Source organism: Oncorhynchus nerka, linkage group LG8, assembly GCF_034236695.1.
Source record: "Oncorhynchus nerka isolate Pitt River linkage group LG8, Oner_Uvic_2.0, whole genome shotgun sequence".
Lineage (NCBI taxonomy): Eukaryota > Metazoa > Chordata > Actinopteri > Salmoniformes > Salmonidae > Oncorhynchus > Oncorhynchus nerka.
Window position 1 is genome coordinate 35,602,759 of NC_088403.1, and position 17,449 is coordinate 35,620,207.

General features: G+C 47.9%; 1 protein-coding gene across 1 annotated transcript in view; it reads right to left on the reverse strand.

Moving 5' to 3' along the window:
* Positions 1-934: 934 nt before the first annotated feature.
* LOC115133205 (laminin subunit beta-1-like) overlaps positions 935-17,449 on the reverse strand; it is a 26,289-nt gene continuing 9,774 nt past the window's right edge. The window contains 29 exon segments of the mRNA XM_029666198.2: positions 935-1,501; positions 1,709-1,868; positions 2,083-2,259; positions 2,853-2,994; positions 3,448-3,655; positions 3,871-4,015; positions 4,248-4,411; positions 4,414-4,453; positions 4,570-4,811; positions 4,923-5,107; positions 5,323-5,692; positions 8,527-8,623; positions 10,791-11,008; positions 11,095-11,319; positions 11,787-11,950; positions 12,145-12,376; positions 12,572-12,715; positions 13,072-13,258; positions 13,493-13,613; positions 13,782-13,918; positions 14,230-14,388; positions 14,495-14,630; positions 14,833-14,912; positions 15,016-15,128; positions 15,228-15,404; positions 15,733-15,921; positions 16,190-16,310; positions 16,552-16,754; positions 17,296-17,359. Coding sequence (XP_029522058.2) covers positions 1,365-1,501; positions 1,709-1,868; positions 2,083-2,259; positions 2,853-2,994; positions 3,448-3,655; positions 3,871-4,015; positions 4,248-4,411; positions 4,414-4,453; positions 4,570-4,811; positions 4,923-5,107; positions 5,323-5,692; positions 8,527-8,623; positions 10,791-11,008; positions 11,095-11,319; positions 11,787-11,950; positions 12,145-12,376; positions 12,572-12,715; positions 13,072-13,258; positions 13,493-13,613; positions 13,782-13,918; positions 14,230-14,388; positions 14,495-14,630; positions 14,833-14,912; positions 15,016-15,128; positions 15,228-15,404; positions 15,733-15,921; positions 16,190-16,310; positions 16,552-16,754; positions 17,296-17,359 — 4,737 coding nt within the window. The 3' untranslated portion in view covers positions 935-1,364.

Consider the following 17,449-nt stretch of genomic DNA (forward strand, 5'->3'; position numbering starts at 1 on the left):
TTGTGATGTATTAAAAATGATATAATTGTACAAGCATTCACATCATGCAGTCAAACCACTGTACCATAAATACTGTACACAGGGGAAGGAACTGGCTGAACCACTTTCGAAAGCAATTTATCTCACAGATATGCTGGAGTGGGGTTAATATGTAAGGGAAAACAGTGATGCCTGACTGATTTGCAGCACTAAATGGAAAGAGCTAATTTCAGAGGGAGGGAAGGCCGCCATATTGATTGCTTCCTGCCAAATCTCGTTTGATGAAGAGGTCCAGGCAGAACACTGCTGGTGCCATTTGTATCTCATTTGCTCAGAGCAAGTCTGAGTCACTGGGTGGAGACACAGTGTGATGGTCACAGAGGAGGAAACCCTCCGGAGAGGAAGGAGGGATTCATGGGAGGATGAGAGAGATGTTCATTATGCATATGCTCAACAGGATCAGCCTGAGGAAAGAACTGTTCAGAATCACTGATCTACAAATCACCTTGCATCACCTTGCATAATGCGAGAGATGGGGGGGGGCAGAGACACTGAGGGTGTAAGAGAAAAGGCAGGAGAAAGACAAGCAGAACTCTAACTGCCCAAATTGATAAGAAGGTAGGCTATATTTTCAAATGTAGGAAATGGATTGTCTAGTTAAGCCTACAATGACAGTGAATGAGTAAGGTTGTTTCAGTTGGCAGAGTGGATAGCATGTTATTACAGTTAAACGTGATGGAAGTGCATTTGCCTGTAATTGAATTGGACTCCATAACGGAAAACTAAACTGAAATTGTGTATGTGCTTGCTACTCCCTAGAGATTATGAAAATGCAGCAGAAAGATTGCCACTAGGGGAAAGCAAACACCAAATACTGTACATTTCAAAAGTATCTCATTTTAGGTGAACTAGGTGAGGTGAACTAGGCAATGTTGACTAGGCATTTTTTGCAAAAAAATTTTAAGATGCATTTATTACTTTATATTAAAAAGTGAAATTACAGCAATAGGTTGATGGGTACAAATTGTATCATACAATTGAATAGGCTCTCGTATGCTTCGGTCCAGACACATTTTAATATCTTTACAGACACGATTATAAAAAATATTTCCATAGAATCTAAAATCATGAAATCTATGTGCACTCTTATGGTTAAAACATGTATTACTTGTGATAATAGCTTATATGGCTTAGAGACCCGTTTCATACAGAAACAGTTTTTTTTAATGGAATACTTGGTTCTTAGTGGTAAAATACTGCTTTTGGTCTTTGGACTCTCCTGAGTGATTGTCATATTATCTTTTTGGCACTAAAGAAGACATCGTCATAATCTCTGGTATGACATCCGGGCAGGCATTGCCAGGGATGCTATTGGCATGGTTACCCTAAGAACAGGTGCTGTAGACCATTACTTTCTGGCTGATGTCATTGAGCAGCTGGCGTGCCGTTTTCTCCAGCCCGGCCAGCTGAACTGTCTTGGCCTCCAGAGTACGCTGGTTGGCCGCATACGACCTCTCCAACTCTGGAAACACACAGTGATGTCATTAGAGAGTAGGTGTGTGTGTGCACGCGTGTGTGCATGTGTGCATGTGCATATGCATGCATGTGTAAATTTACGCTTGTGCGTGCATGCTTGTGTCGTGTGTTAGCACACGTGTGTGTGTGTGTGTGTGTCTGTGTGTGTGTGTATGCATATGTGTGCGTGTGTGGGTGTGCGTGTGTGTGTTACCTCTGAATCTCTGTAGTTTTACACTGGACTGGGTGAGCAGCTCCTTGGCCTCCTGCTGCAGTAGCTCCGCCCTCTTCCTGGCGTCAGACACGCCCTCTGCCTTCGTCACTACCAAGCCCTCCACAACACTGTATTTACCCTTCACCTCCAAGTCAAACTCCTACACGCAATAAAACACACACACACACACACACACACACACACACACACACACACACACACACACACACACACACACACACACACACACACACACACACACACACACACACACACACACAAAGCAGAAAGCAGAAAGCAGAAAGCACATTGAGAATGGGTTGGCAGGTAAAATTCTTGGCTGTGTGTGTGCGTGTGTGTGTGTGTGTGTGTACCTGCAGGGCCTGCTCTGCGTCCTGCCTAGCGGTCTCAGACAGTCTCTCAGTGTGCTGTGTGTGGTGGCTGGTGCCCAGGCTGCTCTCTCTCAGCAGAGTCACGTCTCTCTCCAGCTGCAGCAGATGCAGTGTGGCGTTACTCAGACGCAGCTCCGACTCCGCCGTCTCCGACTCCACCTGTAAACACACAAACACATGTTAAAATGTATTCAAGCACAGGCGCAAACACACACACATGTATTAGTCTTCTATCCTCGTGGGGACCTACAATTCAAAATCCTATTTTCCCTAAACCTATTTCCCCTAACCATTAGCCTAACCCTAATCTTACGCCTAACACTAACCTTAACCTGTAACCCTAACTCTTAAGCTTAAAATAGCCTTTGTTCTCATGGGGACATGGGAAATTTTTGTCCCAACAAGGAGTCACCAGCCCACCCACACACACACACACACACACACACACACACACACACACACACACACACACACACACACACACACACACACACACACACACACACACTTATGTAAGCATGCACACACAGATGCAAGCACACACATCACACAATACACACTTTTAGAGACCTTGTATGGAATGTGTATTTCTACAAAACTCCCACATATCTCTCAATGCATAGCCTGAAAACTCTAAAAACATGAGCCTAATAAAACTCTAAAAACATGAGCCTACTATAATAAAACCACAATCAAGAGAAGTGCCCCTGTGTGCTTAGACACAACTGAAGCCCTGGTCAGAGGTGACTTACAGATGTGATGAGGTCAAGTGTTCCCCTGGTGTTGTTGTGGGCCTGTTTGACGGCATCGATGGCAGCATTCTGAGCACGCTCAGTCGTTTCCAGAGTTTCCTTCACCAGGGCAGCTGTCTCCTTCATCTCAGACACCTCCTGACTGAGAGGAGATTGTATGTGAATTTGTCAATGTGGCTCTGTGTGCATTTATTAGGGAAAGGGGAAAGTCAGTTGTGCAACTGAATGCCTTCAACTGAAAGGTGTCTTCCACATTTAACCCAACCCCTCTGAATCAGAGCAGCGCGGAGGGCTGCCTTTATCAACATCCACGTCTTCAGCGCCCAGGGAACAGCGGGTTGACTGCCTTGCTGAGGGGCAGAACGACAGATTTTTACCTTGTCAGCTTGGGGAGTGTGTGTGTGTTAGCCTGTGTGTGGGTCTGTATGTGTTTGTGTCTGCCTGCGTTCGTGCATGCTATGTGTGTGCATTTGTGTGTACGTGTTTGTGTGTGTGTGTGCATTTGTGTGCACGTGTGTGTGCATGCGTGTGTACGTGTGTGTGTGTGTGTGTGCATGCGTGTGTACGTGTGTGTGTGTGCATGCGTGCATCTTACCTGGCGGTGCGGGCCTGCTCCAGCAGCCTCTCTGCAGTGTGTATGTCGTTGGCACTCTGACTGAGGATGTCCTCCACGCTGGTGAGGGTTCCCACCCTGTCTCTGATCTCCTTGGTCAGGGCCTCCAGCTGCTCGGGCGATGTGGGCATCTCCAGGGCCAACACCTCATTTGAAACCGCTTCAATAACCTCCACTTTGGCACGGTCGTCTGTCACAGTGGAAACAGAGCTAATTAGACTCAAAGAGCCATACACAGGGGATCTACCACAATCAATTACAATCAGTTCTAATCACAAGCATAACCAATCATGAGGAAAGAAGAGCTGGAGCCCTGATTGTCTATGAATCAGTGATCATTTAGTTAGTCTGTACAGTACACTGAAAGATTGAGGCCTGCTCTTTGAAAAATGTGTGTACACTCACTAGTGAGTAGGCCTCGTATCTCCTTGATGAGGCTGCGGAGCTGCTCGTTGCTCTGTTCCACTCTATCTCGACTCTGGTTGGACTTCAGCAGCACCTCTTGAGCATTCAGCTTGGCCTTGTCCGCACGCACCTTCACCTCCCACACCTAGAGGGCGCCACAGGAGTTAACTTAAGGTAAACACTCCTCAACAGACCAATGCTTGTGCTGGAGCAAGCAGATATCCTATGCTCTAGTTACTATGATAATCATGTAAGATGACCTGACTATATTCATGTAGGGCTGAATCATAACCAAACATCAGCTGTGTTACACAAAGTTATATGCGTGAATCTCAAGTTAGGATTCAGCCTGGAGTGTAAAAAACTACAGTTCCCACCATCCTAGAGAGCTTGTCCACTTCCTGCAGGGTGGAGAGGATTTCCTGGTCGAAGTCCTTGGCTGTTTTCAGAGTGCTTTGTGTCTGTGTGAATAAACCGTCACACCCCTCCCCACCACAGCGAAGGTTGCCGTCCTCCGACACACACCCCACCCCTCCACAGGGGACGCAGCACACCCCTCCTCCCCCCCAGCTGCTCCACATGTCTGTACAGAGAGAACACACACCAATCAGGTAAGAGCACTGTAAAACCAGGGACCAATCAAAAATCAGTATGGTGAAGAAGTGCGATGATAATTGGCTACTGATAGGTCAGACTTACCTGCTTGCTGAGCTCTGATAGGTCAAGAGTGTTGAGCTCTGTGGCGAGCCTCTCCAGTCTCTCTGTGTGTTTCTGTTGTCTCAGGTCAAACTCTGCCTGGTTCTGGCTCAGTCTGGCCTCCGCTTCACGCCGTAGTGTAGCCGACTGTTCCAAAGTGTTGTCGGGGTAACTGGTGGTCTGATTGGCACGGATCTCCGCCCTCTTAGACTCCAAGTGGGCCTTGGTGATGGTGTCCATCGCTCCTGCCATACACAAATAAAACACACACACACACACAGGGCACAGGGGTGTGTCAGAACTAGTAATGATATCATGCATACTGTACACCCTCTCTTTTCTCCCTCCTCTCTCACCCTCTATGTTAGAGTTCTTCACAGTCTTTATGTGGTCTCGAATGTCTGTGACTGTTCTCTCTAGCTTTTGGGCCTGCTTTCTCAGTGCGTCCAGACTGGCCTCGGTGTCATTGGCATTGACAACGAGACGGGACAGGGAATCCTCAGAGACGTTCAGCCTCTCGTTCAGGTCTGCCACCAGCTCACTGTTACACACACACACACACACACACACACACACACACACACACACACACACACACACACACACACACACACACACACACACACACACACACACACACAGAGAGAATAGTATTTTCATTAGAGTTGACATGGACTGACCATAACATCAAGCATCCGAACAGATCATTTCAACGTGTAAATGTGTGTATGCAGGTGAGTGTTTGTGTGTACATACGTGGCCTGCTGCATCATCTGTTGTACATCTTCCATCTTCTGTATAGCAGGGTTGTTCTCTACTATCGCACTGATAGCATTTGCACTAATCTCCAGACTGCTAACGGTGTCTTTGTACGGCGCCGTCACCCCATTGGTCTGGAGCTCTGTCACATGATCCTTCAAACGCTGAGTCTGATTGGACAGTTCCCCTACCACGCGGTCCCACTCGGCAAAGCACTGGTGGCATCGTTCGCAGGCGGGGAACGTCCCATGGTACCCTCTGGCACACTGGTTACACCTGGGCCCAGACACACCCTCCACACACACACACTGGCCGGACGAACGGTGGCACTGCTCGCTGGCGATGCCACGCAGGTCACAGTCACACGCTGGAGGGAGAGAAAGCGGAAAGAGGAGAAGAGAGAAAAGGGTTAAGCACACACACATACCTATAGTTGACTTGAGGTGAAAACAGTTGTGATAATGGAAAGGAAATGAGTGTACAAGGAAAGGAACTCATAGTAATATGATAACAGGTCTGTGCCCTTTAAAAGCCCCCCCTAGGGAAACAGAGGTATTGAAAAACGTCTCAACAGTCCTGCGTTGCGAGTAAATAAACCCACAGGTAGCCGTGACCTATAAACTCTCACCATTTTGACCCCCCCCCCCCCCCCCAGTCTGAAGCACAGCAGAGACAAGCCCTCTAACCTCTGTTAGAGTGGAGGAGAGGACAAGGCGGGGAATAGAGTGATGGAGTAAGTCACAGTGAAAGAATGTGGGGAATGGAGAACAGGAAAGGGTGTGTATACGCGGTTAGCAGCCATTACTGTTGCCTAAGCTTTTCAAGAAGGTGATTGATGCACCAAAAAAATAAAAATATTCAACATACAATCATAAAGCAACCAGCTGCAATAGGATTGTGAGTTTGCTCAACATTTGATGTATAAAACATTAAGAACACCTGCTCTTTCCATGACATAGACTGACTATGATCCCTTATTGATGTCACTTGTTAAATCCACTTCAATCCGTGTAGATGGAGGGGAGGAGACGGGTTGAAGAAGGATTTAAGCCTTGAGACAATTGAGACACGGATTGTGCATGTGTGCCATTCGGAGGGTTAATGGTTAAAGACAAAATATTTCAGAGCCTTTGAACAGGGTATGGTAGTATGTGCCAGGTGCACCGGTTTGTACCAAGAACTGCAACGCTGCTGGGGTTTTCACACTCAACAGTTCCCCGTGTGTACCAAGAATGGTCCACGAACCAAAAGGACATCCAGCCAACACCTTGTAGAATCCCGAAGAATTGAGGCTGTTCTGAGTGCAAACGTTTGGAGTCTTGAACACTCAGTGTCGCTGAACCAACATATATTCTTAAGTTGAATTGTATGTTCACTCAACTTTGAATTTTAGGTTGAGTGAACATACAATTCAAGTTGAGCATGTATTCTACATTATTTGTATATTTCCCAGTGTAAAATGAACTCTTTATGACAATACATTACATGCGTACATCGTAAGGCCTTTCTTTGAGGGCCTAGTTACATCCTAACACAGTGGTCTGAAACTCCTGTTTTACAGCCTGCAAGTCACATTATCCTGGCTTGCAAAGTGATGTGTAATTCCTTTTGGAGTTAGTCACCTGTAACGGCTGTTCTCAGTTAGTCTTTTTTATCTGAGGACAGTTCACACACACACACACACACGCACGCACACACACACACACACACACACACACACACACACACACACGCACACGCACACACACACACACACACACACACGCACGCACACACACACACACACACACACACCCTTGTGGCTGAGCCCTGCTTATATGGTCACCATGACCCAGAGTGCTCAGGCTTAGGACTGCAACCGCTATTGTTACACTGTAAACACAACCACATACTACTGATACCTACTGTGACGGTAGTGAACCTAAACATGACTTGAACGGCTGACAGTAACATGAGTGACCACACCACTATACACAACAGATAACACGATAATCACAGCCACACACGTGGTTGGGTTGAGCCTGTACCAACGGCCGTGACATCTTCATTCACACACACACACACAGATGCCGTCGTCAAGCCTGTCACCTTAACCTCTGACCTCTTAAATCAGACCATGGCATGACCCTCTTAACCCAGATGTGGGTTAAGAGGGTCATGTGTCAATCCTCAAAAGTGTCTCTCTTTATCTCTCTATGTCAAACACACACACACACTCATACACATACACACACACACATGCATGCAGTATACACACAGAGCGATGATAGGGCGAGGACAGAGCCAGGAGGCCAGACTAACTTTACAGGCAGTTTGGGAATGCTGCAGGAATTCCTAAGCCACAGGAATAAGACCACGACAGGATTTCTCTGATCGCTGGGAACATCTGCCTCTGATTCTCACATGAGCCAAGGAGTTATTCCCAGAATTTCACTCTCAAAATCTCCCCCTCTCTCCACTCTCTCTCTTTCACTGTCTCTCTGAGGGTGTGCCAACTTCTATAAGACCTACATTTCTCCAGATGCGGTGATTGATTGAAACTGGCCTGTTTATCAGTCAGTTGTTCAGCAGGCAATAGACCATATAGAGATATAGACAGGGAGGAGTAATTTAGAGCCAACTAGCACCACACTGGTGACACACATGCACACACTGATACAAGGACAGACATACGCACGAATGCACACACACACACACACACACACGCACACACGTGCACACAAACACACAGAGACAGACTCATGCATTACACACAATGTTAAAACAACACGGAAGCATGAACGCCACTTCAGTATCTCCAGAGACATCCACTCCGCTGAAGTCTGATAACACACACACACACACACACACACACACACACACAAACACACACTGTGAGAAAACTGTAACGCAAAAAAAATATATAAAACCCAGCTTCCAGCCCAGTCACTCATGGGAACCACCGGTCATGAGAACGAGACCGTGAGAGACTGCTTACTCAAAGAGACCGATGCAAAACACACAGAACCCCTCTCTAACAGTGTTTCTCCAGACCCCAGTAAATTCAGAGAGAGACCCACTTGGAGAGGAAGCAATGGCGCTCTTCGATACCCTGTTGCACATGTTTCAGCTTCATGATGTTTAAGGCAGTCATGGGAAGGAATCCACACACATACTTTGTACTTTCTACTGCAACTCAAAATCCCAGCCAGAGTTACTTACCTTGACATTTGACCTCAGGGTCTCCCCAGAACATATCTCGGCACTCGTTGCATTTTCTTCCCCCGAAACCTGACCTGCACGAGCACTGCCCTGACAGCTAGAAAACACACAAGACAATACAAGACAACATGTCAGCATTATGAACATGCAATTTACACTGAGTGTACAAAACATTAAGAACACCTTCCTAATTTTGAGTTGCCCCCCCCCCCCCACACACATCCTTCTTTAACCTTTAACCTCCTCCCTTTCATCTACACTGATGGAAGTGCCTTTATTAATACATTTTCATGTTCAAAATTGTACCCTCTCCTCAAACAATAGCATGGTATTATTTCACTGTAATAGCTACTGTAAATTGGACAGTGCAGCTAGATGAACAAGAATGTAAGTTTTCTGCCCATATCAGATATGTCTATGTCCTGGGAAATGGTCTTGTTACTTACAACCTCATTTGAATCGCATTATAGCCTACATGAGCTCAACTGTCCCGTGGAAGGGACACCGATCCCGAAGAAGTTTCAACAAGTCACATCAATAAAGGATGATAGCTTTCGCCTGGATTCACCTGGTCAGCCGATGTCATGGAAAGAGCATCATGTTTCGTGCACTCAGTGTACCATCTCCAGGTTAGAGGAGGGTATTCTTGCTACACACTGTACAAAGGCCAGTGGCCTGTATTGTATACAGAGTTTCAGAGTAGGAGTGCTGACCTAGGATAAGATCCCAGGTCAAGATAAGTGTTTACGTTAATACAGCGTATTGAAACTCGTGGTATACAGACCACATCAGGCCTGCAAGTCACATTGTGCTGGCTGGTAAAGTGTTGTGTAATTCCTATTGGAATCCAGCCAGAGTGGGGATATCCAGCATTTGGAATTTGTATTCACCCGTAACCTGCACTCAGGATAACTGCCAGGGTTGGGAAGACTAAGACATGAGACGACATAAAGCAGGGTTCCCCAACTGGCGGCCCACGTTTGGCCCACCTAGTTTTCTGATCCAATTTTTAAAAAAATGTTTTATTGTTGAACATAAAATATTGTAAAAACACCAGTAAATCAGCTCAAAGTGATTATTATTTTGGAAATCTGTTCCAAAATATTCACATTCATTCAAAGCAAGCTTTGAAATTCTTCTGTTTTAGTCAAATATTATTGCAAATGATTTGTCATTATGTTCCCGGCCCCCTGGCCATCCACTTAAGAAAAAAAACATCCAACGGCTAAACATCGTCGATGATCCCTGAGCTAAAGTGACTAAACTGGAGAAACCTTTTCAGTAACGGGTTAAATAAATCCAAGTAACAGATTGGATTCGGTTAGAAAATGTATGTTATTTATATTCGTGTAGCATCAATTCACATGCAAAAACATAGATATTGAAACAAACAATTCTAAAAATCTTCCTGCAATAGAGCATGCTGGGAAATATGATAAAGATGGGGCGTGGTTTTGGTTAAACTTACACCAACACTGGGTTTCTTTTACACCACTGAGTGTAAAAATGTTTCATTGAAAATCAACACCAGGTAACACTGGCCAAATGTGTGTGTGCTGTGTGTAGATGAGTTGGGTGACAACATGGGGTGTGAGAGTTGCTTTGGAAGGATGGCCAAATGTGTGTGTGCTGTGTGTAGATGAGTTGGGTGACAACATGGGGTGTGAGAGTTGCTTTGGAAGGATGGGGGTATTTTATTTGATTTAACCTTCATTTAACTAGGCAAGTCAGTTAACAACAAATTCTTATTTACAATGACTGCCTACCGAAAGGCAAAAGACCTCCTGTGGGGACGGGGGATAAAAATATAAATATATATATAGATATAGGACAAAACACACATCACGGCAAGAGAGACAACACAACACAACAAAATGAGAGACCTAAGACAACAACATAGCAAGGCAGCAACACATGACAACACAACATGACAACAACATGGTAGCAACACAACATGGTAGCAGCACAAAACATGGTACAAACATTATTGAGCACAGACAACAGCACAAAGGGCAAGTAGGTAGAGACAACAATACTTCACGCAAAGCAGCCACAAACGTCAGTAAGAGTGTCCGTGATTGAGTCTTTGAATGAAGAGAATGAGATAAAACTGTTCAGTTTGAGTGTTTTTGTTGCAGCTCGTTCCAGGCGCTAGCTGCAGCGAACTGAAAAGACGAGCGACCCAGGGATGTGTGTGCTCTGGGGACCTTTAACAGAATGTGACTGGCAGAACGGGTAAGGGTGAGGACAGTTGTGGCTCTCACCTCGTTGCACGACGTCCCAAAGGAGTGGGTTGGGTCACAGTCACAGGTCTGGCAGCCCTTTCCGCTTCCAATGTTGAACGTATCAAGGGCACAGCGGTCGCAGTTCTGGCCAATCACGTTAGGCCGGCAGGGACACTGGCCAGTCTGCAGGTCACAGTGACACTCCCCCGGAGACGGACACGCCTCCGACATTGTGCCCACTGAATAACACATACACCCTACAGAGAGAGAATGACAGTTACACACACATACACACACACACACACACACTACATATATACACACACTGTCTAACTGTACTCACTCCTGCAGCTCTGGCTGGTGGCGTTGCCGTAGTAACCCAGCTTGCAGCGCTGGCAGCCATAGCCCTCGGTATGGTGCAGGCATTTGAGGCAGACACCTGTGCGAGCGTCGCAGGACACCGGGTCCAGCTGGTCGATGTTGTCGTTACACTGGCAGGGCAGACAGCGCCCGCTGGGCACCTGGGGGTTACCATAGTGACCTGGGGCACACTCGTCACACCTGGCTCCTACGGAAGAGAAGGAAAGGTGAATTCCGAACTGTTTACACACACAGACACACAGACACACACACCTACAGTTATTAATCCGTAAGAAAGCAGAACTGTCCATTGGCTGCAGCGAGTAGTACATTGCAGTCATGGCAAGGTTGTAAACACTCATCAAACAGTCATAGAACAATTGTAAACAGTCGTAAACAGTTACAGGCAGTGGACTGGCCTCCTGTTCCAGTGAGAGCGGTATCTGTGGGATCTCTCACAGACACTCACTGTCCCTGTAGTTACTACCTGCCCATTATGACCAGGAGCAGAGGGTATTCTGCTAGCTCTGTCATTTCAGGGAAAATGTGTACTAGGACTGGGAGAACAATATATGGCGTGTTGTGTGTGATGTGGTGTGTGTGGGTGCATGCGCGCGTGTCCGTGTGTGTGTGTGTGTGTGTGTGTGTGTGTGTGTGTGTGTGTGTGTGTCTAACCTCTGTATCCAGGGCTGCAGGCACAGACCAGCTGGTAGTTGTCGGCGGTCTGGTAGCAGCTGTCTGCGTACTGGCGCCCGCTCCCCGGCCCGTCGGGACACATGCAGGGGCGGCAGTGACCCCCCAAACCCAACACGGGGTCGCCATGGTAACCATCCAGACACCTGTAGGCACGGGGTAAGACATGATAAGAGGCAAGGTAAACACTCACATACACACACACACACGCGCGCTTGGTACTGATAAAGAGGAAGCATGACAGTGAAATATGCAGCTGTGCCCTGCACTGTGGTTTGGTGTGTGGTATATTAGCTGGCTCTAATTTTAAGATGGTATCTGGTATAATTTCACACAGTACCTTTCACACATGTGCCCGGTGGTGAAGGCGCGGCAGCCCTGGCACTCCCCGGTCTGAGGGTGGCAGTAGTCGCTGTTGCCGTTGCACTGGCAGGGCTGGCATTGAGGGAAGCCCCAGTAGCCTGGCAGGCAGTGGGCACACTGACGCCCTGACGCCCCTGGAACACACTCACACTGACCTGTAGCCTCGTGGCAGAAAGCGTTCACAGAGCCCGTAGGACTACACTCACAGCCTGGGGAGAGAGGAGGGAGAGAAGGGAGGGTGTAATAGGGAGAGGGGAAGGAGGGGTGGAGCAAAGAGGAAGATAAGAGAGTGGGAAAGGGATAAAAAAAATACCACACTTTTGAAGTTGGAATTTCAACCGCAGGCTCAAAATAACCCTCTGCCTAACCTCTAACCCCTGACCCCATGCTTGTCTGTCACTCACGTCTGCATCCTAAGGGGCTGAACAGGAAGGTGGCGGGGGCACAGCGGTCACAGTTCCTGCCTGCCACATTGGGCCGACACTGGCACTGCCCGCCGCTGGGGTCGCACACTGCACTAAGAGAGCCCTGGGAGTCACACTGGCACGCTATAGAGCAGGGAGAGGGAGAAAGGGGGCAGAAAGGGGGAGAAAGGGGGAACGGGCAAGGGAGAGAGTAAAAGAGGGGGAAAGATAGGGGAGGGGAGAAGAGGGAGGAGGGAAGATGTGTGTGTGTGTGTGTGAGAGAGAGAGAGAGAGAGAGAGAGAGAGAGAGAGAGAGAGAGAGAGAGAGAGAGAGAGAGAGAGAGAGAGAGAGTGGAATGCAGAAATGAGAGTTGTTGTTGTTGCTGTTTGAGTATTAGGAATGCTTCAGGAAGCAAATTATTGTTTATTAATGTTAAACAGACAGACTCACGGAAAACATGCACTCATAGACATGCACCCCCCACAGCCCCGTCTCCTACCCATAGCCCCCTGGTGTAGCAGGGCAGACACACTGAAGATGTAGTTGTTGCAGATGTCCGTCATGGGGCTCTTGATGACGCTTTGGCTGCTCTCCAGACAGCGGTACCTCTGGAACGTATCCCACGCCCCCTCACCCTGAGAACCCTCAAACAACAGCAGATCACGCACCCGCGGAATCAACACCAACTACAGGGAGAGAGAGGGAGGAGGGAGAGAGAAGGGGAGGGAAGGGTAGGAGGAGAGCAAGGAAGAGACAGATAAAGGCCGAGGGCTTGTCTTAGAGATAGTACAAGTCTCTTATTCCACACTCCATTGACTATAACATGACTACTGTAGGGATGTTTTCCATAATGACTCGTGTGCTAGTGGAAACTACAGTTTATCAGACTGTATGGAGCGTGGTTTGTGACTGTTACTTACGGAGTCGATGAGCGTGTAGGGGCTTTGGACGTCACTGAGAGAGGAGTAAAGAGGCAGACTGAGACGCACCGTGTAGTTCCGCCCCTTCTCCAGACACACAGGCCTCAGGAGCAGCACATGTCTGAAACACACACGCAGAGGAGAGTACGGTTGAAACGGTAGAGGTGGTGTGTCGGTGTGTGTATGTGTGTTTGTGTGCATGTGTGTATGTGTGTGAAGATGGTGTATGAAGGTGGAGGCAAGGGTGTATTGTAGGGACCAGGGAGATGTGTGTCACTTGGTTACCTACCTGGATCCTGGAAGAAGAGACACCAACTGCTGATCTCCTCCTTGAAGCGTGTTTTCACATGGACTGGCTGGCTGCCCCACTCTCATTGAGTACGGACGTATCACTCTGATCTCCACCTGCTCCCACTGATCCGGCAACTACAGCAACACAGGGCTAAGGTTACATTTAGTGTCAGGGTTAGAATTAGGTGAAGGTGTTAAGGTTAGGAGATAGGGTACATTTCAGGTTTAGGGTTAGGAGCTAGGGTTAGGGTTAAGGTTAGGGTTCGGGTAAGAGAATGGGTTAGGGTTAGGTTTAGCTGTACAAGACAAGTGTGTCTGTGTACATGTGTGTGTGTGCGTGTGTGTGTGTGTGTGTGTGCGTGTGTGTGTGTGTGTGTGTGTGTGTGTGTGTGTGTGTGTGTGTGTGTGTGTGTGTGTGTGTGTGTGCGTGTGCGTGCATGTTTTACCTGTGGTTCGTAGCGAATCAGCATGTCGTAGTCCATGGAGTCAGGTAAGTTGTTGATGTGGAACTCCAGGTGGGCTCCCTCAGGTACCTTGACAAACCCTGCCCCTGTCCAGGTAGGACTACGGTTCAGAGGATAGGGCCTGGGAACCACCGTCACACCCTGAGAGAGAGGGAGGGAGAGAGAGATATGACACATTTCGAAAGACAAAGGCAGAGAGACTGAAAGCGAGAGGTCAACACACACACACACACACACACACACTCACAGGGCCGTGCTTGGCTTCCTCAGCCTCGTAGGTGTAGTGGTCCAAGGCGATGAAGTAGTATCCTGACTCCACCTGGTCACAACGCCTCCCAAACATGTGTTCTCGACACTGACACTGGCCTGATATCGGAGAACAACTAGAGATGGAGGGAGAGAGAGGGGGGACAATAGGGAAAGAGATAAATAGGGAGAGCAACAGAATGCGAAAAACGGATTGTTAGTGAATATCCAATACATTTCCGCAACCATGCATTTTTGGGCGGGGTGGAATTATGAAGACTAGTTGTGCTGTGATTAGATCATATGAGTAGAGGCATGATGTGATCGGTTAAAACGTACTCATTGTTGACGGCTCCGCCCTGGTCGCAGTCACATGGTCTGCAGCCGTCCATGTCATTACTCAGGCCCCAGTGTTGCGGCTGCAGGAACAAAATAATAGAGTTATAAATAAACACACACACACACACACACACACACACACACACTGCAGACACACAGTGATGTGGTCGGTAAGTCCCTCACCAGACACCGGTCACAGTTCCTGCCGGTGACAAGGTGTTTGCAGAAGCAGTTTCCTGTGTCCATGTCACATGGGCTTCCTCCAGGCAGTGTGCCCAGGGGATTACAGGTACACTCTGCCAAAAACACACACACACACACACAAATGTGTCAAATAAACAATGAGAGAAAAAAAGATAGGAATGTGTGTATGTGTGTGTGTGTGTTAGACTCACGCAGGCAGCCGTTTGGTCCCTGTCCCAGGCCGTAGTGTCCCTGTCTACAGTGGTCGCAGCGCTCTCCCTCCACACTGGTCTTACAGCGACACTGTCCTGCTATCAGACCAGCGGACACGTCTGTCCTGCCGTCACACACACCACCCTGCAGGGAGCCCGTCGGGTCACAGCTACACGCTACAGACAGGGGGAGAGGGAGGGAGGTGAGTGAGAGAAAAAGACAGGAAGGAATGCGAGGGGACAGGGAGGGTAGGAGGGAGAGTGATGAGGCACTTGAAGGAGACAGAAACAGAAAGAGTTTGGGGGGGTATTGGAGAGGGAGCGACGAAGGGGAGAAAAAGAAGAGAACAGAGACTCCAACAGTACATTAAGAGTGTTACGTTCAGAGACAGAGATCAAAGGGAGAGTTGAGAGTATGACCTCTGACCTTGATAGGTCAGAGGTCATAGGTGAGGCCAGCAAACTCTTGGCCCTTGTCATAGGGCACAGAGAGACGGTGACATACGTTCACAGATGTTGGGGTCTCTCAGGTGTCTTTCGGGGTGCTGGTAGTAGAAGGGTCTGCACTGCTCACACTGACGCCCCATGGTGTTGTGTTGACACTCATCACACACTCCTCCACTCACGTTCCCCGTAGACAGATACACAGCCATGTCAAAGTGACATGACCTGGAGTGGTGGTTACACTCGCACACTGGGAGAAGGAGAGAGACAGAGGGAGATGGTGAAGGGAGAGGGGGGCAGAGAGAGAGAGAGAGAGAAATAGAGAGAATATTTTGTTTAAACATATTTCACACTTCAAAAGACACTACCAACAGGATGGAATTAGGGAGATTCCCCCTGTTGAATATATTTGACATATCTGGAACAGAATGATCCAGACTGTATATATCTGGCACAGTGTGATCAGTGTGTGTTTGTGTGTGTGTGTGTGCGTGCGTGCGTGTGTGTGAGTGTCTCACTCTTGCAGGCATTGGTGTTGCGTCCCTCTGCAGGCCTCCAGGGCAGGTCGTTGTAGAAGTCCTTACAGTGCTCACAGTTCAGACCCTCTGTGTTGTGGTTACACATACAGTGACCGTGGACCTGGATACACACAGGCACGCACGCATTCACACACACAGAAAGAGCGCGCGCGAGAGAGAGAGAAACACTCGTGTTAGAGGTGCTAGTCCCAAAGACAATAGAAAAAGCAACTACTGGAGTCATCTCCCTCTTAACGGTCACACAACCTATTAGGGGAATGTGTGCATGTCGCGTGTGTGTGTATGTTGTTTCGTGTGTGTGTGTATGTGTGAGTGTGTGTCTGCGTGTGTGCTTCACTCACCATGCCCTCTGTGCCTACGTGTATCCCATCAACAGGGGCGCATTTGGAGGCATGTCCGTAGCAGAAGCAGTTGCCGCGGACGACCATGTCGAAGAGGGCATAGTAGTATTTCTCTGTGACCTCGTCTCTGGAGTCCAGCAGGTTGTCACCCAGTGTGTGGAGCTTAGTGAACTGGACACGCAGGTTAGTGATCTTCAGCATGTCTACACACACATATGGAGACACATACACACACACACACACACACAATCAGGATAAAGGCACACTTACCCGTCCTAATGTGATGGCCCATCTAAAACAGCAGTGGTACGTTATAGGAATGTTTCTGTAGGTCACTGTGTCTTTATATTAGGTTCTGGATCTTCTCCAAGCTCATCTCTATGACCTCTGACCCTAAAGATGTGGGATCCTCCTTCTGAAGGCTCCCTACACCCTACACACACATTCACTACATACTTAACACGAGGGGCCCTCTGTGTGTGTGTGTGTGTGTGTGTGTGTGTGTGTGTGTGTGTGTGTGTGTGTGTGTGTGTGTGTGTGTGTAGCTTCTACATGTGAAATTCCATAAGATGTGCCAGGATAACCTGACCTCTAACCCCTGCTCTGCAGTGTTGCCTTGACTACCGCCACTGCTCAGACTTCGGTTATTACACTTAGAAAATTATTTGTTGCAGTACTAACTGGATCATATGTAGCTAATGAGATATACCACCTCTGGTCTGGTGTTGTACTGTAGTTACTTACTCTGTATCCTGGGACTGTAAGGGTCTTCAATCTCAAACGCCGGGTCCAGCACCCTGAATATCACCTGATAGAGAGGGGGAGTGAGGGATGAAGAGAAGGATTGTAAAAATAAACGTTTACTGGGTTATAATTCAATGAGAGACTAACTCTGAAT